The sequence below is a fragment of the Vombatus ursinus genome, unplaced genomic scaffold (genome assembly GCF_900497805.2).
Source record: "Vombatus ursinus unplaced genomic scaffold, bare-nosed wombat genome assembly UNPS02007612.1, whole genome shotgun sequence".
Lineage (NCBI taxonomy): Eukaryota > Metazoa > Chordata > Mammalia > Diprotodontia > Vombatidae > Vombatus > Vombatus ursinus.
Window position 1 is genome coordinate 11,220,292 of NW_020947390.1, and position 20,987 is coordinate 11,241,278.

Here is a 20,987-nt window from a genome sequence, read left to right on the forward strand (position 1 = left end):
TGTAGGCAGTAGGGAAGCAGCTAGTAGATAGGCAGAAATTGATGGTAAGTGAGAGGGTGGAAATGAGAAAAAGGGCAGTCTGCTGAAGAAGAGGGGATGAAATGGGATCACTTGTACATATAGAGTGATTTACCTTGACAAGTAGAAGGGCCACCTCATTATGTGAGACTGAGTGAAAGTGGAAATTGTGCCAAAAGGCATCAATGAGATCAGTTGAAGAGGGAAGAGAAGAGGAAGCTCTCAGCCTTTCACTTCAATTTTTTCATTCAAATATGAGGCAGCTTTCTCCACCGAAAGGGTAGGGGAGAGGAGGAACAATGGGAAGTTTGAGGGGGATGAAAAGTTTTGTAAGAGCCACTGTAAAAAGTGGGAAGTATAAAAGGATTGCCTTGCTTCAGTGAGGGCCCTGTTGAGATCATGTGACATAACTTTGTAGTGGATCCAATTTTGTGATTTTTCTCCACCTTTGTTTGGTCACTTGTGAGTAGGAGCGAAGATAGTGGCTGCTGAGAGCAATCCAAGGCTGAAGGTTTTTTTGGGGGGAAGATTGGCAATAACTTAAGGGGGCAGGGGACTCAAGAGTTAAACTGATTCACCAGTGGGTCAAGGTAGGGAAGGGAGGAAAGTGTAGCCAGTGCAGAATTGATAAGCCTGGGAAAAATATTAAAAAGTTGAGGGATGGGAGGTCATATTGAAGAAGAAGAAGAGGATTGGGGATGTAAGTTAGAGAGAGGTGGAATGATGAGATTTTGATCAGTTAACGGAATTTCAGAGTTCATAAACATGGAGACGGAGCATTTTGGGATGATGCCACGTACTGCTGTTTTTATCATCTGCCTTTTATTGGCAGTTAGAAGATAATTCCCACACCTTTATGCAGAGAGAAACCCCTGGCTGTCTTCTCTGTGTGGGTCTCCAGGAGGATTCTAGTTAAGTGCTAGGTTTTAGCTGATGCAGTCTAATTATTTAATTCTTTTCCCCTTTCCACCTATATTTTAGATACTACTTTTTACTTTCCTGGTTATCATGCTGTCTGTCCTTCTTAGGGGTGAGGCTTTATTTATTGCTGCGTTTTGCCATTTCTCCTGATCTGTTTAGTTGCCAGTAATGATTTGTCTAGTAGTTTTGGACAGTATTGACTTTTTTTGATTTCATTTTCTCTTTTTGTTTGTTCATTCTTTCATTCCTTGAACATTTACTGAGTGTTAACTCTGTACAGGGAACCATAGTTAAGGTATAGATCTTTAGGATCGTAGAGTTTCTTTGGGGGAGGTAACGCCACAAAATCAACACTTATTAAGCGTCTGTTATGTGCCACACATTGTATTAGGCTCTGGGGATAAAAGACAAAAAAGAAAAACAATTCTTGCTCTTAAGATACTTATATTCTATTTGGGGAGACAGCATTTATACATGTAAGCAGATACAAAATAAATAATAACCACTAATATTTATATAGCACGTTAAGGTTTTCAGAATACATAAATTATGTATCATTTTGACTTTATAACCCTGGGATGTAAATGCTATTATTATCCCCATTTTACGGTTGAGAAAACTGAGGTAGACAGAAATTAAGTGATTTGACTAGCTATGTGACCATAGCTAGTATCTGAGGCAGGATTTGAACTTGGGTCTTCCTGACTCCAAGTCTAACCTATCTACTTCACCAGCTAGCTGCTTTTATACGAGGTATGAGGTAATTTTTTGTGTGTCGAGGCACTAAGTAGTTGGGAGTAATCAATCAATCAATCAATCAGTCAACATTTATTAAGCATTTACCATGTACCAGGCACACTCTGCTAAGCTCTGGGGATACCAAAAGAAGCAAAAGACAGTCCCTACCCTCAAGGAGCTTACAGTTTACTGGGGGACACAAATAAACTATATAGAGGATAGATAGGAAGTAATTAACAGAAGGAAGGTACTGAAATTAAGAGGAGTTGGAGAAGGCTTTCAGCAAAAGAAAGAATTTTAGTTGGGACTTAAAGGAGGGTAGGAGGATTAGTAGTCAGGGTAGAGGAGGAAGGGAATTCCAGGCATAGGGGACAGCCAGAGAAAATGCCAGGACCTGAAAGATTGAGTGTCTTGTTTTTATTCATTCATTCATCATTCAAGGCAATTGGGTTTAAGTGACTTGCCCATGGTCACACAGCTAATAAGTGTCAAGTGTTTGGTCTGAGGCCAGATTTGAATTCAGGTCCTTCTGACTTCAGGGTCAGTGCTCTATCCACTGCACCACCTAGCTGCCCCTGAGTGTCTTGTTTGTGGAATGACTAAGAGGCCATTGTCATTGTATGGAAGAGAACATGTAGGTAGGTAATGTGGTGTAAGAAAACTGTAAAGGTAGGAGTGGGCTACATTATGAAGGGCTTTGAATGCCAAATAAAGCATTTTGTCTTTTTCCTGGAGGCAATAGAGGACCACTGGTGTTTATTGAATGTAAAGGTATGCATGACATGGTTGGATCTGTGCTTTAGGAAAATCCCTTTAGTGGCTGAATGGAGGATGAATTGGAGTAGGGAGAGACTTAAGGCAGGCAGACCCACAAGTTGACTATTGTAGTAATCCAGGTGTGAGGTAATGAGGGCCTGTAGTAGAATGGCGGCAGTCTCAGGAGAGACGGGGTTATGTATGAGAGATGTTGCAAAGGTTAAATTGGCGGTTAAGGGCTCAGGAAGTGGCATTTGATTGGAACATTGAAGGAAACTAGGGATTCTTAAAAGATGAGAGTGAGAAGGGAGTCCTTTGCAGACATGGAGATAGCTTGTGATAATGGGTGTGAAAATAGGAGTTGGAACGTGGTGTATGAGTTTGGATGGATTGAAGACAGTATGAAGGGGAGTAATATGTACACACCATAGAAAAGCAAGTTGGAGCTGGGTTTTGAAAGTTGTAAAGTGAGATGTATACATAAACAACTCCTATTAGGTAGTAAGTGGCAAGTGCTATAAAAATGGTGCAAACAAGAGTTATAGGAGTTTAGAGTGGGGAAAGAATACTTTCAGCTGTTCTAGGAAGGCTTAATGGAAGTCTATTAGCATTAGGCCTGGAAAGAGAAGTTTGTTTTCTGTAGGCAGAGGTTGGGTGAGGACATTCTAGGCAAGTAGAATCACTTGAATAATTGGGGTGGAGTCATTTGTCTGAATTATTTTGTAGATGAGGACCTATGCTGCCAACATTGAATATGTTATACTTGCCAAAGAGCAGACTTCCTTTATTTTTGCTTAATTTGTTATTTATCGAAACTCCTTACCTGAGGATAATTGGTAGCAGAAAAAAAACCATTATTTAAAGTGAATCCAATCAAAATAGGAAGCAGTCAGGTGATTTAGTGGATAGAATGCTGGGCCTGGAGTTAGAAAGACCTGAGTTCAAATGTGGCCTTAGATGCTTACTAACTGTGTGACCCTAGGCATGTCACTTCTGTTTGCCTTAGTCCACTGGAGAAGGAAATGGCAAACCACCCAAGGGTCTTTGCCAAGAAACCCGCATGGACAATATGAAGAGTCAGATTTGATTGAACAACTGAACAATACATTTAAAATGGAGGACTGATGTTTCCTGATAATAGCACTGTTAAGGTTCACATAAATACTTTATGTATTAATTCATTTTAGAATCATAAATGAAAAGTTTGATTGGGACTTTATCTTGAAAAATGAAATTGAAGTCATGAACAATTTGTTTTATTTAGATTATATTATAATTGTATGCAATTTTTTTTTTCTAGAAAATTTGAAAGTCATGTGGTCTTAGAATGAGTCAGTACATGTAAGGTGCTTTTTGAATCCTATAGCACTGTTAAATTCTGGCAATAAGAGACACCTAGGTGACAAGTGAATAAGAATACTAGACTTGAGGTCAGGGAGATCTGAGTTAAAATTTAGCCTCAGACACTTACTTAGCTGTGTGACCCTAGACAGGTCCTCTAACCTCTGTTGCTTCAGTTTCCTCAATTGTGAAATAGGGATGATAATATCACTTACCCTCAAAGGTTGTTGTAAGGATAAAATAAGATAATATTTGTAAAACACTTTGCCAACCTTACAGTGCTGTATACCTCTAGCTATTACTATTTTTTTGGGGGGAGGTATAATTTTTCAGACAAAACTGTATAATAGAGCAATATGATATCCTTTGATATTCAAATCATTCTCTTTTAAGCACCTTCTGGGCAGTCAGCAGAGACTAACCAAAAAAGACTTTGACAGTATGGGTAGAAATGGTACTGGTGAATAGATGGTGTTTTTAAGTGGTTAGGGCTCTTTGGTGGGGATTAGGATAAGATTATAGATTTAGATCTGGAAAGGATCTTAGAAGTAATTTAGTTCATCCTCATCATTTTTAGAGATGAAAAACTGAGACTCAGAGAGTTTAAGTGACTCATCTATATTTTATATATGGTCACTTCTTTAGTGAATATTTTTCTTGTAAGAAGACTAGTCTGCTTCCCTATGAAATTTTGCAGAAATGCAACATGACAATAGGGGTTAAGAGCTGACTTTGGAGTCAGACACATACTATTAACTTTACTGCTTCGTATTCCAGGCATTTTTCCAAATTTAAGACTTTATAAGTTGCAGATCTGCTTCTGCAGAAGTTCCCTTACTGGGAGTTCCCTGTGTTAGTGAAGTCACAGGTTTTGAAATGTAGCCTCGTAATAATAGGACTTGGTAAATGAATAAGTGTAATCAAGTTGAAAAGTACAAAGAAAAAAACCAAACTCCAAAACAACTAATTACCAGATTGAACAGAAGTCAAAATTTGTGTAGATTTCCACTTTTTAATTCTTAGTGTCAAAAAGTTCAAAATTAGAATTTATTGAATTCAGTGCACTTGGTTTAAATGCAAAGTAAAAGGCCTTTGAATAGATAAAAACGATATTTATAGAGTGTACATTTATCACTATGAGTTTTATTTAGTATGCATATGTGAAACTGAGAGTTAAATTTATTTTGGAGATTTGGAAATGGCATGAAAAATATTTTTAGTGAAATAATTGGACTCAAGCATACATTAAAAAAAACTAAATAGTCATTATAATTTTTGAGCTGGACAAAATTTGCTGCCTAGGAGGCCATTCATGAATAAATCAACAAATATAGAGTATCAGAAAAATGCTGTTGCATTGGGCTCTGCATTGAACAAATAAGTCTACCAGAATAAAAACTATAGTATGGCACACTGAAATAAATGATTCTGTCTGTTGGGTGACAGGTATGGGCAAGGGGAATGTTGAAATATCGCCACCTGTAGCAGGTTCTCTTGTTCATAGAAATGATTTCCTAGCTTTTGATTTTAATCTTGATAGAGCAGAACTGATAAGCAACTAGCATAAATCCCAGTGAACAATTGCAGGGGAAAAAATGATCACCAAATTCCTGCTTTTTTGAGACTGTGAAGAAATGGAAATAACTCTTGGGCAAGAAAAATGGAATAGAGATTAGTTTGAAGACAGGATTAAGTATGAGGCATGAGAAGAAAATACAGAGAGAATGGAGGAGGAGGAAAGGAGAAATAGGAAAATTAAATATGATATTAATAAGTTACTCGCTCAGTTGTTTATCAATATTATCTTAACAAAGTTCTAAGATTTAGATTTTTAGCTCTCAATGAACAGAGATTGTTTGTTTCAGACTTCTATATTAAGTGCCTACTCTGCACTTAATAGAAAGTATTATGCCAGGTATTTTATTGGAAAATACAACATTTATGCCCATAAATAATTTCAAGACTATTTGAGGCAGCTCGATGGCACAGAGGATAATAAAAGTGCAAGACTTGGAGTCAAGGAGATTGAAGTTCAAATCCTGTTTCAGACATTTCCCAACTCTGTTACCCTGGGCAAGTTAATTAGCCTTTGCCTCAGTTTCCTAATCTGCAATGTGGGGATAATAATATCATCTAACAGAATTGTTGTGATGATTAAATGAGATAATATTTGTGAAGTGCTTTGCAAACCTTAAAGTGATTTCCTGTGGTTACCCATCACTTCGTTCAATGTTTTCACTTCAGTTGATTTTACGTTTCTATTATTTTCCCATTTGTCTATATGTAATACCTTAAAAATTCTCATTACAGTGTTTTGTGTCCTACCTGCGTTCGGTATATCTAATGAAGAATAAAGAAGTGTTTGATGTGAACAAGTTGCTTCTACCTGAATACGCCCTGTAAGTAATTATAGGATTATAAGATGCCATTGTGGACCATTAATCCAACGCTGCACATGTTTATCGAGTGCCTGCTTATGTGCAGAGCCCTAATTGATACTGGTACTTAGCAGATCTCTGATCTCGGTTATATCATTCTTGCTTCTGTTGGTGCCATGACAGCCTAACCATCTGTGCCTGCTCGCTCTTGGTGATTCTTGTTTCTCTTCTTCTGTAGATCCTCCACAGAGGATCCACCCAGTGTGAAGGAGAATCTTTAGGTCTTTTCTTAAATGTAAGGTCTGTCAGTGGAGTATTTGGACTGTCCTTGACCAAGTTCTGTGACCAACCCATCTCCTTTTTCACTCTTACATTTGTTTTTTTTTAATTGATGCCTTTTTACATACCGCATTCATTTCCTGATATCCTCCCTGCCCGCTGAACCCTCCTTTATAAGAACAACGACAACAGCAACATAAACCGTTAAGTAAAAACAGCTTATAAAATGATTGTATCTAACAGTCATTTTTTTGGGTATTTATCCGGAATGATTTCTACAGGGAGCAAAAGTTCAAAGCTGTAACCCAGACCATCCCTCACTATCCTCAGCTTATGCCATTAGTTTAAGGAACTGTCTCTGGGACAGATTTATGGGTAGATGGCAGTGTTGTTCAGGAAGAATAGGTGCTTCCAGAACCATACATTATCAAAAAAGGGCTATTTGGTTCCCTTTTACTTGGTCTTTGAACTTGTAGCTTTTGAATGTAGTTGGCAATTGACTCTTTAGGGAATCTAGTACAAACACCAGTGATAAAATGTATAGTAGTCTTCAGGGTTAGAAGATACCAACAGTGTTGTTATTGAGGTGTGTTGTACCCTATTATTTCTGTATAATAGGGGCTGTTTTCCCCCAGGTTTGATTGTGGTCTTCCGTGTAGGCATATCCCTTTCTGGATATCATAGAAATTGGGACCCAAGTCCCATCATGGTACTTGGAATATTCATATTCCCTTGGAGTATCACATGAGGAGGGTTGCTTGCACCTACTTCTACTCCCCGATAAAGATATGATTATGACCCTTTACCTCTTACTGAATCCTGAGGAAGCTTAAGCATAGATTCTTAGGGTAACCATGACACTCCATGGCTATTACTAAGCTTTTCTCAAATTCTGGAGAAGGAGGCAATCTTTAGTTATCATGTCATTGGAGTGTTCATAGGCATGCTCTAACAGGTGGACCTGTGTGATTTAGCATTATGTGTCCTACTCCCTTTATCCCAATATGGCAGTCACCGAGGCTGCCTTTTCCTTTACATCCTCTCCCTAGGCCTAGATCGTTGTTGTCTTTTTGTGGGAAATTTATCTGTGACACCTTGGTATTCAGTGTTCTGGGGCTGGAGGAGTTGGATTGGATGAACTTTGCAGTACGTTTTCAGCTCCAGATCTATGATTCCATGACAACAGATGCAACATTATATACCCATAATTTTCTACCCTTTACTGACAGTCTGAAGTGTATTTTTTCAGCCATTTCCCAGAACTTTCTTTGCAATTAATCTGAGATTAGTTGCTTTTTATTGTTTTCATTTATATTGTTATGACTGTTGTTTTTTTTCTGGTTCTAATTACTTTGTTCTTCAGTTCATATAAGTCTTTTCATGTTTCTCTGAATTCTTCTTATTTGTTGTTTTGTATGGCACATTGATACTCAGTTATAGTCACAAAATATGATTTGTGTAGCCGTACCAGATTTGGTGGGCATCCACTTGGTTTGTGATTTCTAGCCCTGAAAAACATGGTGCTGTCAATATTTTTGTAGGGTCTTCCTGTCTTTGACCTTTTTGGAGTATATACCTAATCTGACAATTGTGCATTCATTAGTAATATCCCTTATGCCCTTTATTGCTTATGGATCATAGTGCTTCAGTTTACACATACCTACTGTACATGAATTTTTGTTCCTGAGTGATTATGATATTCTAAGATTCAAAGTGATATATCATCACTGTGAGAACATTGATTTTGAAGGTGGACCTTTGCATTGAGAAGAAGCTCTGCACTCTTTCCCAAATGAAATGGTTAAAAATGTTATCTTCTGTTGTGTAACTTAAAACCCAGTGGTGGAGTTGGGGGATAGGGGAAATATGTGTGAGAGAACAAAAATAAGTAGGATGCAAGGTTCAGAGTAACTAGCACCCAATCAGTTAGTCAATACATACTTATTAAGCACCGATTATGTGCCATGTACCCTGCTAAACACTGGGGTACACATACAAAAAAAGACAGTCCCTGCTTTTGAGGAACTCACATTCTAATGGAGGGGATGACAAACAACCAAATATATACAAACTATGTAAGGATAAGTAATTAATTAATAGAGGGAAGGCACTAGAATTAAGAGGGATTGAGAAAGACTTCCTATAAAGGATGGGATTTGAGTTTGGACTTAAAGGAAGCCAGGGAAGCTAGTAGGTGGAAATGAGGGGCAGGAAGCCAATGTCACTGAATTGAGGAGTACATGTTGGAGAGTAAGGTGGAGGAAGACTGGAAAGGTAGAAGGGGGCTAAGTTGTGAAGGGCTTTGAATGCCAAACAGAAGATTTCATATTTTCTTCTGGAGGCAGTAGGGAGCCCCTGGAGTTTCTTGAGTGATATAGTCAGACCTGCCTCTTAGGAAGATCACTTTGATGGCTAAAGAGAAGATGGATTGGAGTTGGGAGAGATTTGAGGGTAGTAGATCCACCAGCAGGTTATTGAAGTAGTCTAGGTTGTGAGGTGATGAGGGCCTGCATCATATTGGTATCAGTGTCAGAGAAGAAAAGGGCATGTATTTGAGAGATGTTGCAAAGGTGAAATCAGCAGGTAACAGATTGGATTTGGTGGGGAGGAGGGATGAGAGATGGTGAGGAGTCAAGGGTGCCACCTAGGTTTCAAGCCTGAGTGATTGGGAGGATGGCATTGCCCTCTACAGTAATAGGGAAGGTAGAATGTGGGAAGGGTTCTGACAAGTTTTGTTTCCTCTTAAAAAACACTTGTTATGATTCTAAATTATATTTATATATGTATCTTTGTAGCAGCATTCAGCTGCATGTGTACAGTATTAGTTTATTATAAAAAATATGTTGGTCAGCAAATTAATTTTGTTCTGCTTCCACTTAACATAAAGCCTCATATTCAGCCACTACCTTCATAATTGCATTTTTGCTAATAGAGCTTGGAATAGTTGCTGTTGGGTCCTCATTTTCTTTTCTGTGGATTTAAGCGATTGACATGTGTGCTGCCTGCCTTCATCCTCTTATTTTGCTCATTAGTCAACCAACTCAATTAAGTTACCCACTACTTTCTGAAACTGGCCAATTTTATCCATGAGTCCTTGCTCTCCTTGGGCCCAGTGGTTTTCTGGGTTACTTCAGGCTCCAACTCCTGCAGCTTGTTCAGCTCATTAAAGTGAAGATCTGCTTGTATCCTTTGGGATGTCTTTAGTTATGGCTGATGCAAGGTCCCTTGCTTCCTTCCAGTGCTGTGTGGGAGTAGAGGATAGTGGGGGCTGTTCTGTTCTCTAGTTGGTGGCTCCTTGTTCTGAAGCTGCTTGGTTTATTAGATCATAGATTTTGGGCTGAATGGGATCATAGAGATCATATACCTCAAAGGCCTCATTTTATTTATGAGAAAGATGAGACTTGGGGATTTGGAGCAATTTGCCCAAGATCACATGGCAGCAAGTGGTAGGGCTAGGATTGAAACTCAGGACTTTTGAATCTAAATTGATTTTTCTTCTCATTGCACCCTGCTGCTCCTCCTGGTAGTTAGGAGCTTTATTGTGAAGGACTTTGTATACCAGACTAATATGGTTGCATGTTTGCACTTTATTTTGGCAATTGTAGGAGCAATAGATTACAGAAGGATAAAGAGAACATTTATGTAGGCAAGGTCAGTACTAATGGGAGCTTAGATTAGGGTACAAGCTATGAGAATGGAGGAGAAGGGGTCATTCTTGCCTCTCACTTTACTGCATATGGGTCATGGAGACTAGATTAGGTTGGGGTGTTAGAAGAGTTGCCTTTGATGTATTGGAGAATCTAAAAGATGTGAATAAAAGGATACTTTGGCAGCAACTAGGGTATAATCAGAACTGAGTGTTATGACTATCATGGATCGAGACTGCCTGATTCTTTCTCTTCCTGTAACCATACACTAGATCAAAGAATCCCATAGCTGGAAAGGATCACATAAGCTGTGTGTGTGTCTGTGTATACACACACACACATTTACATATACATATATACATGTGTGTATATGCACATATGTGGATATATGCTGTGTATGTATAATGTAATGTGTATATATACATACATGTATGTATGTATATATAGTGTTACCTGTATTTACATGAGTTATCATACACAAGAAACGATATTCCAAACAAATAATCATCAAGTTTCTGCTTGACATCTTCATGCCAAGGCAGCGCATTCAACAATAGGATGGCTGTAATTATTAGGAAAACTCTTTCCTTATTTTGAACCTATAATTTTACGTGTTAGAACAGGCCTACCTATCCTTTATCTGAATCACCTTATGTATGGTCTCTCTAAATTAACTAGTCTTTTCTCATTTTTTTATCTTAACTCTTATTAACATTGAGTCTTGATTTCTATGGATAGCTAAGTGGTACAGTGGATAGAGTGCTGAGCCTGGAGTCGGAAAGACTTCGTTTTCTTGAATTAAAATCTAGCCTCAGACACTTAGTAGTCTTGGGAATCTTACTTAACTCTGTTTGCCTGAGTTTTCTTATTTGTAAAATGAGCTAGAGAAGTAAATGGCAAACCACTCCAATATCTTTGCAAAGAAAACCAGGGTCCCAAAGCATCAGATATGATTGAAAACAATTGAACATAACAACTTCTGTCCTTGGTTTCCAACATTTCTAGTTTAGCAGCCAGTTTCTGCTTCTTGGCCTGAATCAAATCCAAAATAGCAATTTCCCTTGCTATTTTCTCTACTTTTTGAAAAATGAATTATTGAGGCAAGCCAAGAATTTATTTATTGTCCTTTTTTGGGGGAGGGGAGGGACTTGCAGCAGATGTCTATATCATTGAAATGCCTATCACCACCCTGTCATACCTTGCTAATGATGTTTCCTCAACTCTTCATGTGTTTCTTCTGTCCCAGTGATCTATAGTGTACTTGTATGACAATGGTTTCCCTCATTAATTTTCATCCTGCTTGTCCTCTTTTTGTCCTTGGATTTCCTCACATGAGTAAATATTAATAAACAAGGCTACTTTATTTCTCTTCCCATTCCCTGCCTCTGTTTCCCCATCACTTTTTATATATCCTTTTCCATCATCCAACAACCATTTGGTGAAGTTAGAGATGTTTTTTTGTAATAGCATGCCTGCTGATAGGAATTTAAGATTTTATTGCCAACTCATTGTGAGCCTTGTGAAAACTGTTAGCTCTTGCCTAGGATGAGAAGCTCTATAGCTTGACCGTCAGTAAAGGTGAAAACCAGGATTGTTCTTTTTTTGCTATCTGGTTTATAACAGAATTCATGATAAGAATTGCTGTTAAGAAAAGGATATTACAAATTTGTTCTAAAATGAGTCCTCAGCCAGGCTCTTTTGGGGAAGGTGGTAACTTGCCTTTACCACTTCTGTGGCTCTATCCACAGTAAATAGATCCTCTCCAATTCTCTAGTGCATATCAACATATTTAAAATTGATTGGGTATGGGAATTGGGTAGATTTTGGACCCTCTTATTAATGAATAGAAAACAGAAAATGCTTACTCATCTCTGAATTTAGTTATCAAACATCTTACTATCAATCAGCAAACATTTATTAAGCCTACTATGTGCCTCACACTGTGCTAAATACTGGGGAATGCAAAAAGAGGCAAAAGATGGTCTCTGACCTCAAAAAGCTTTCATTCTAATGAGGAAGATCACATGCAAACAAATATATACACAGCAGGCTATATATTTAGCATAAATAAGAAATAATTACTAGAAGGAAGGTACTAGAATTAAGTGGGGTTGGGGAAGGCTTCCAGTAGAAGATGGGATTTTAGTTGAGATTTAAAGGAAGCCAGAGAAGTCAATAGTTGAAGTGGAGGAGGGAGAGTATGCCAGTTGGGGGACAGCCTGAGAGAATTCCTGGAGCTGGGAGATGGAGTGTCTTGTTTGTGGAAAAACAAGGAAACCAGCATTACTGGAACTAAGAGAATGTGTCCAGGAATAAGGTATTAGAACACTGGTAGGAGGGGGTTAGGTTATGAAGGACTTTGAATGCCAAATTGGGCATTTTGCATTTGCTCCAGGAGGCAACAGGGAGCCGTTAGAGTTTGAGTCAGGGGAGTGCATTTGATATGTTCAACCTGTGTTTTAGGAAAATCACTTTATTGACTGAATGGAGGGTGGATTGGAGTTGAATGAGACTTGAGGCAGACAGACTCACCTGTGGGCTGTTGTCATAGTCCAGGTTTGAGGTGATGAAGGCCTGCACCAGAGTAGTGGCAGTGTCAAAGGAGAAAAGAGGGAGTTTTCCAGACATATTGCAAAGGTGAAATTGGCAGATCTTTTCAATAGATTAAACGTAGCGGGTGAGAGACAGCGAGGAATCCAGGGTGACTTCTGGGTTGTGGGCCTGAGGGACCAGGAGGATGGTATTGCCCTCTATAGTAATAGTGAAGGTGGGAGGGAGAGAGGGTTTAGGAGGAAAGATAATGATTTTGTTTTGGACATGGTGAGTTTCAGAAAACTACTGGACATAAATTGTGAGATATCTGAAAGGCTTTTGGAGATGTGAAAATGGAGCTCAGCAGAGGTTAGTACAGAAGAGGTAGATTGGAGAATCATCAGCATAGAGGTGGTAATTAAATCCATGGGAGCTGATGAGATCACCAAGTAAAGTAGTAGAGAAGAAGGCCCAGGACAAAACCCTGTATAATGAACCTCTATGGTTTGAGGTTGTGATCGGGATGAGAATTTAGGAATGGAGGCCGAGAAGATAGCTAAGTAGAAAACCAGGAGAAAATGGTGTCCTGGAAACCTAGAGAGAAGAGAGTATCAAGGAGGAGAGAGTGAGCAGTAGTGTCAGAGGCCACGAAAGGTCAAAGAAGAATGAGGATTGAGAAAAGGCCATTAGATTTGTTAACTCAGAGATCATTAGTAACTTTGGAGAGAACTGTTTTTATTAAGACAGTAGGTGTTTTAAAAAAAAAATCACGTTTGTCTTTAATACCTTCACACTTTCCATTTAAACATCTTGGTTGTGTGTACTGATTTATTTGTTTTTCCACATTCATAGAATCCTAGAGTGATATCAGTAGTTATCTAGTGTACACATTACCTGAAACATAAATCCCTTCTACCAAATTGCTTTTTAATAATTATCAGTATAGACATTGCTATATTATACTGGTATAAGGACCAGAGAACCTAGCTCTTCAGAACTTAAGAGTATTATGCCATGCAGCATTTAAATAGGGAGGTAGTGTCATTAAAAAAGTTAAAACAGAATTCCTGCCTTCCATAGAATCCGTTTCAGAAAGAATAGGCTAGATGTGTGATTTCATTGATATAGAGAACTTCCTGGTGAGGAAACTCCTACCAATGATGAAATTCCTTCTACTGATGTAGCCCAGTTCCTTTTTTGCAATTCACAGCTTTAGTTTAGAACACTGAGAAGTGAGTTGACTTGCCCATGGTCATATAGGCAGTCAGAGATTGGACTTGGAATCTTTATCTTCCTGGCTTCAAGGTTGACTCGCTGTTCATAGTACCCTGCTGTACTTTTTCATCAGAACTTTAATATTTTTAAAGGTCATTCATCACAACAAGCTTTTGAGGTAGATAGTATAAATACCTGTTTTACAGGTGAAGAAACCAGTTTTCATAGGTTAAATTACTTGACCATGATCCCATGTAATCATTAGTGGGTGTCTGAGGTGGGGTTTGAGCCCAGGTGTCCTGACTTTTTACTGTGTCATACTCCCTGGTACTTTCTCTTTTTTAGATGCATGTGTGGCAGTTTATTTGGATTATACAAAGTGAACCTACAGATAGGGTCCAAATATAGTTATTACTTGCATAATGTTGCCCCCACCAACTTTGACAGTGAGATACATTACAAAACAAGCCACATATTAACACTGAACAAATGTATTGTAATGTTCTAGTATTAGGCAGGGTATGGAACTATCTGCTCCCAGAAATTCTTTGCAGTGTCCTCCCAGAGCCATTCAATAAAATTAGACTGATTACTATGATTGTAAATAAATAACTTGTACAAAGTGATATAAGTCCATGGTCCAGGGTATGAAATGAGCTTCATTTTTACTTGGCTTTGTATAAGGTGGAATTTGCTATGCTTCACCATCTAAAAGTTGATGATTCTTATATTTCAGTGTTTTTTTTCTTTAACATAACATTGAATTAAACATGCAGTTTTGGAGACATTTATTTAAAACACAATGTTTAGTCACTTAAGCTTACAGGGAAATGGTTGCTGTTTTGCAGATGGCTCATTTCTGCCTATCCTTAAAAGTTATCAGGACAAAACAGGTGCTGATAGGGATTTGCATTAAAGGAAAAAAAAAACTTAGGTGGGTAGAGAGACAGATTTTTGATAGAATTTCGATTATTTATAACTAACAAAGCTAAGACTTTCATTTCTTAGACTAGAGAGAGAAGATCTGGTTTTTCAAATTGGGCCTTCCTTTAATGTGTAAATCAGTTTGTCCTCTCATTATTTGAGTTCCCAAACAGGGTTTGCATCCTTTTACAAAAATGTAATAAAAATGGTGTACTAGTTAATACCTTGCTAATTTACGTGTCACTTCTCTAACATTCTGATTTTTCTGAACATAGTTCAGAACCCTGAGGCAGACAGAAAAGACCCCAGCAGTCAAAATGAGTGCCATGATTGAAGTCCATGTAGGTCATGATCGTGACATGTCGGAAAACTCTATGGGCAGTTATTTAGAGCTTCTCTGGGCTTATTTTATGCTTAATTTTTAGTAATTTATTTTTCATTTTGCATCTGTGTATATAAGTGGTTGTTCTCTTTCATTGACATTGTTGTAGTCATTATATATTTTGTTTTCTTGGCTCTGCTTATTTCACTTTGCATCAGTTCAGGTAGATTTTTCTGTGCTTCTCTATGTTTCATCCCATTTATCATTTCTTACAGTATAGTAATATTCCATTGCAATAATGTACAACAACTAGTTTAGCTATTTTGTAATCAATTGACGTCTTCATTGTTTCCAATTCTTTGCTATTAAAAAAATTGCTGCTGTTGTTACAAATGGGGACTTTTTCTTTTTATCCAATGGTGTAAGCCCATTAATGGAATCTCAGGTTCAAAAGATAGAGACATTTTATCACTTTATTTGCAGAATTCCAAATTGCTTTCTAAAATGGTTGTACTGATCCTTAGATTCACCCATGATGTACCGATGTTCCCATCTTCCCACAACCCATCCAGTATTTATTATTCTAATATTTTGTCATCTTTGCCAATTTCTAGGTTGCAGGGTTGTTTTGATTTTCATTGGTCTTATTATTAGTGATTTGGAGCATTCTTTCATGTGGTTGTCCATCTTCGCAATTCTTTTGAGAATGATTTGTTTCCTTTGATCACTGATATATGGGAGAATGGCCATTGGTATGTAGGGGGGTGTGTGTTTGTGTGTATAGGTGTGTATATATACATATATGTATATATGTGTGTGTGTGTGTGTCTATACACACTCGCATGTATATAATACCAGATTCTTAACAGCAAAATTTGTTAAGAAAATTTTTTTCATTTGACCTTTTCCTTTTTTAACCTTGGTACCTTAATTTTGTCTATACAGAAGCTTTTGAGTTTTGTGTAATCAAATTCACCTAGTTTATCTTTTGTAATTGCCTCTGTTCCTTGTTTAAGGATGCATCTCCTATCCATAGTTGTACGAGGTATATTATCTGTCTTCCAATTTTTTTATAGTTTGATTTTAATATTTAGGTCACAAATCCATATAGAATGTATTGTTGAATTTGGTGTAAAGTCCTGGTCTTTGTTTGTTCATTTTAACCTTCTTTGTATTATATCCTTCTCTTTAAGCCCTGTATCAGAATCAGAAGTATTTCTGCTCTGCACAGAGCAGGAGAAAATGGTGTCCTGGAAACCTAGAGAGAAGAGAGTATCAAGGAGGAGAGAGTGAGCAGTAGTGTCAGAGGCCACGAAAGGTCAAAGAAGAGTGAGGATTGAGAAAAGGCCATTAGATTTGTTAACTCAGAGATCATTAGTAACTTTGGTTACAGTACAGATTTGTTGAATAGAATTTATCATTCAATTGAACCTTATCAACAAAGCATGACTTGACTCACTCAATTTTTACTTCGCATTTTTTTCATTTCTTTGTGTTTTCCTTATCAAGAAACTTTTTTGCTCATTTATCAGCCTATTGATAAATGTAAGAGTGGATGTTGACATAGAGGTGATCAGTTAAGTCTTTATTTTGGACCATCTCTAATATTGCCATCATTATTAGCTATAGTTATAGGATTGTTTTTCTTTCAGAGTAAGTTTAACAAATTTAATTGCTCTTCTTTGTTAATTACTTCTGTATAAATTTCTCTGAGTACATCATAAAAATATTTCAACACTTAAATATTGTTAATGATTTTTTTATTTTATTTTTTTAATTCAGTTCCCTTGGCCTTGCTGTGGCACCACGGGTGAGATTTCTTCAGAGAATACAGAAACAGATGACGAAAGAATCATTGATAAGCAGAACAGATGAAGAAAGCAAAGATGGAAAGGGACCTGTTGCTTCTTCCCTCACCAGTGATGAAGTAGAGGAATTTAGAGCATATTTCAATGAGAAAATGTCCATCCTCCAGAAAGGAGAGATGAGAACGGGAGAGAAAGACAAAGAGAAACTAGCCAGTGTTGTTGGTAAAGAAAAGAATGAAGATGAAGAGAAAGAAGTGGAGGAAGATGAGGGTAGAGAGGAGAAAGTAGAAAAAGTCAAGGCATTTGAAATACAAGCTCTTCCAGGTATTAATGAGACTTCAAAAGACAAAGTGATTTCTGTACAGAGTTTAGGTGGAGAGGAAGAGGATGAAGATGGTCTTGATGTTGACTTCTTTAGAGTCAAACGACATAATGTATTTGGATTAGACCTTAAAGAGTCCACAGTACAGGTAAGTTTCTTTCTAAAAAGTGGTTACTATGTTCTTTTTCACTTCTGTGTTCTAGGTACTTTGTAGGCATTTCATAAATAATTGCATGTTAACTGACTTCATTTCAGAACCTTTGGAAAAGTAAGTATTTAAATCAGATGTTCCCAAACTTATTTGGCCTACTGTTCCCTTTAAAAAATTTTTTTTTTAATTTAGTGCCTTCCTGGAAATCTTCTTTCTTTAACCCTTTAGTTAATTTTTTTAAAATTTGCGTCACCCGAGGCTCCTACCACTCCTGTGGATTGTTCCAGTGCCCCACAGGGGGCAGTATCTCCCACTTTGGGAACCTATGAAAATTAATAAATCCGTCACAGTGGAGAGTGAGGAATAATTTTATTTTTCATAACTTTGGGAGCTGTAGAAGATTGACAACTTTAATCTCTATACATTTACTGGTTTTCAACTAGTGTCTCAAAAGTACCTAAAATCATGGTCATAACATTAAGTTAATTGATCGCGCTCCAAGCTTCATGGTCCTAGGGCCTTTTAATGTAATTCGTGCTATACCATCTCCTAATTAAAATCATTACATTGTAATAATGTAATCCTTTTTTTTTTTAATACCATGAATTTTACTTTTAATGAGACCTTTGCTATTGGGCACTCAGCCAGTAACTTGGAAAGAGGGCACTTCTTGTAAAGGTTTATTAAAAGTATTCATGTAAATCTTGTACTTCTGGCAAATGTACCTCTTTGTGTAGGTTTATTCTTGAATATTCTTCTCATAGCAGAACTTTTTTGAGAAATGAAGGTGTTCTTTTATTATTAGTGCAGTTTTATTGGAATTCTGAAATTAATAAATTATAGATTGTATATTTCATTGAGAATTATGTGAAACTTTAGGTCACTTTTCAGTAGATATATTCTTCTAGCATGCTATTTCTTTACTAAGTAAGGGCTTAGAAAGGCTCTATATGTAACAAAATCAATCCTAAAATAAGTACTTTTAATGATCCAGGTGGTTTGGTCTGAAATCATACAAATTTATAGCAAAACCTTTTTGGTTTAGATTTGCTTTAAAGTCCACTACTTAATAATTTTAAAATAAATATTTCTGAAAATATTTTGTCTTCATCCTGTAAAACCATTTTGAGAGGTGAGAAGCAGAAAAATGTTGCATTATTTGAAAAGTCAAATGATTTGCTCACACTCACTCTTGGGTTAACATGTGTCCCTTGGCATTTGACATTTATGGTTGTCCTTTGTATTCTACTGCTTTCTGCATTTGAGAGCAGTTGATATTCCTTATTTTGGTCACACTTCATGCTTATGATAGATTACATTCCTGAAAGAAGTTAATTGAAGCTGATTTCCTTTAGGAACGCTAGTATAATGGAAATTTTGTGTTTCTGAGGTAGGTCTCATCACTTAGGTTTGACTTAGGGTCCGATGCTTGGCTTTTTGTAGAAAGGAATCTAAGCACGTAATTGATTACAAGTTGCAAATTCCTCTGTGATATAAAACTTTCCAAAGTATATGTATTTTAATTAATGGAGATAAAATAGTATCATATACAATTGTGCTTACTATGATACATGCTGTAGCAAATTATATGTAATAATCTCCTTTCATGAAGGTTGTGGAATTCTAATAGGTTTTTAGGAAGAAGCTTTCATAAGTATCATTGAGGATAATTCGGAGAGATTTAGAATGGCTTGATGGTTTCTTGAAAAACTGATTTTTCACTGATATATGATTTACTGCCTGCTGTCTTGGATTTATTGATAATTTCCTTACTTTGTTAAATTATCCATTTATACTTTGAAAACAAAATATATAATAGAAGTTCACAATTTCTCATATAAACCTTTTTGTATTGAAATGTTTGATGCTTATTAAATTCAGGAAAGTATTAGTGATCAAGGTGTTGACATTAAAACCTTAAATTCCTGTTTTATCAGCACTAGCAGCTTTACCCTGTTTCCTGATTTTATTCTTTTTGCCTCTAAAATGCATGTACTGATGCTATTTGAACTGAATTTTTCATTCTTTAGTTCTTTCCTATATAGTTGCTTCAAAGTTTTTTTTTTTTAAATGCCCACTTGAAAACCCTTGAATGGTGGCCAAACTAAAGACACACTGAACAGTAAGTTTGAACCCCAATTGCACAGAATTAAGACTCTCCATATCAGTTATCAGTCTTGCAGTTTGCGTTAGAATAGTGAAATGTACATAGCAGAGTACAGCCTTTTGCTTTTTATTGGCCTGCTGAAAAACGTTTTTAAGTATTGTTCGATACTTATATAACTGTAAAATAATGAGACTGCCCATTTAATTTTAAAAATTTTATTGATGCCTTTTACTTTTATAATGTCCAGATTAGAATAATATCCATCGCCCAGAGAACCTTCCCATGTAACAAAAAAAAGACTGTTAAGCCAAAGCAAGCAAGACATTGGCTGTGTAAACAAGAGTCTTTATCCATAGCCCTCTTCCCACTTCACTAATGAAAGAAGGCAAACACATTTCTTCATCTCTTCTCTAGGACCAGTGGCAGAGCATTCTTCTGCTTTTGATTAGTTTTGTTTACATTCTTATAGTCATAGTGCATATTGTCTTTGATTCTTTTTGACTTTGTGTACATTCATGCAAACCTTTACATGTTTTTCTTAATTTCTCATTAATTATTTCTTATTGTATGACCATTTACTTTAACAAAACCTTTTGAAATCAACACCTTTCTTCAGTGGCTCTCTTAGAGCTATAAGCATTGTTCAAATGATGCTGTTTTCTGGTCCCTAATTTTTGGAACTCTTTAAAAAAAAATTCTGATATGCCTTCAGAGACAGTTTACCAGGTATGCAAAAACAAGCAAACAACAACAACAACAAACTATACAGAAAAAACATCCCCCCCCCCAAAAAAAGCAAAACAGAAAAACAAAAAACAAAACCCAAAAACATGCTCAATATTTTATGGCCTCATCGTTCAGGTAGCGTTTTCTCATTTTCTGTCGATTTAGTTTAGATCCCTTCTATTCGTTCTGGCTGCTTTCAGCTATTTCTTGGTGCTGGCTAACCTTAGGGAAATGAGAGTTCGGGATTGAGGAAGGGGAGTGGAGAAAATTATCTCTGCTGCCAGGCTGAGTGTTTGTAGCCAAGCTCATTCTCACTGGGAAAGATACCAGATGTCCTCTTCTTCGAGTTGATAATATGGGAGTAACTGGTTGAGCAGTAAATCATATATTACAGGCAGACAGGCTACAAGCATTTATTAAGTTTTTACTGTATGTCAGACTTTGTGCTAGGGCTGAGGATAAAAAATACGAGCAAAGAGAAAAACAGCCCCTGCCCTCAAGGAGCTTGTATTCTAATAGGAAAGACCATACATGAAAGGGAACAGAAAAGCAGTTGAGAGGGAAGGGAGGAAGGGTAGATTGAAGTTGTCTGAGGAAGCATAGTATTGAAGTCCAGAAAATTAGATGCAGGACTGGGAAGGAGAATAAAGGTTAATTGTCCCAGGCTTCTCCTAAAATGGAGTTCCTAGAAGAACTCACCTGTGGAAGAAGGGGGCTGACCCGGTGTAGTGATGTTCCAAGATGACAAGGCTGTGGCAGTATTAAGTTAAGGACTGCTTGTACTTTGAGGGTGTAGAATATA

General features: G+C 37.1%; 1 protein-coding gene and 1 pseudogene across 1 annotated transcript in view; one reads left to right on the top strand and one right to left on the bottom strand.

Moving 5' to 3' along the window:
* Positions 1-20,987, top strand: part of DDX10 (DEAD-box helicase 10) — a 308,073-nt gene that overhangs the window by 68,857 nt on the left and 218,229 nt on the right. Inside the window, exons 12-13 of the mRNA XM_027849599.1 lie at positions 6,085-6,173; positions 16,854-17,349. Of these exons, the coding sequence (XP_027705400.1) occupies positions 6,085-6,173; positions 16,854-17,349 (585 nt within the window). The remainder of the gene's footprint in view (positions 1-6,084; positions 6,174-16,853; positions 17,350-20,987) is intronic.
* LOC114033888 lies at positions 9,233-12,627 on the bottom strand (annotated as a pseudogene).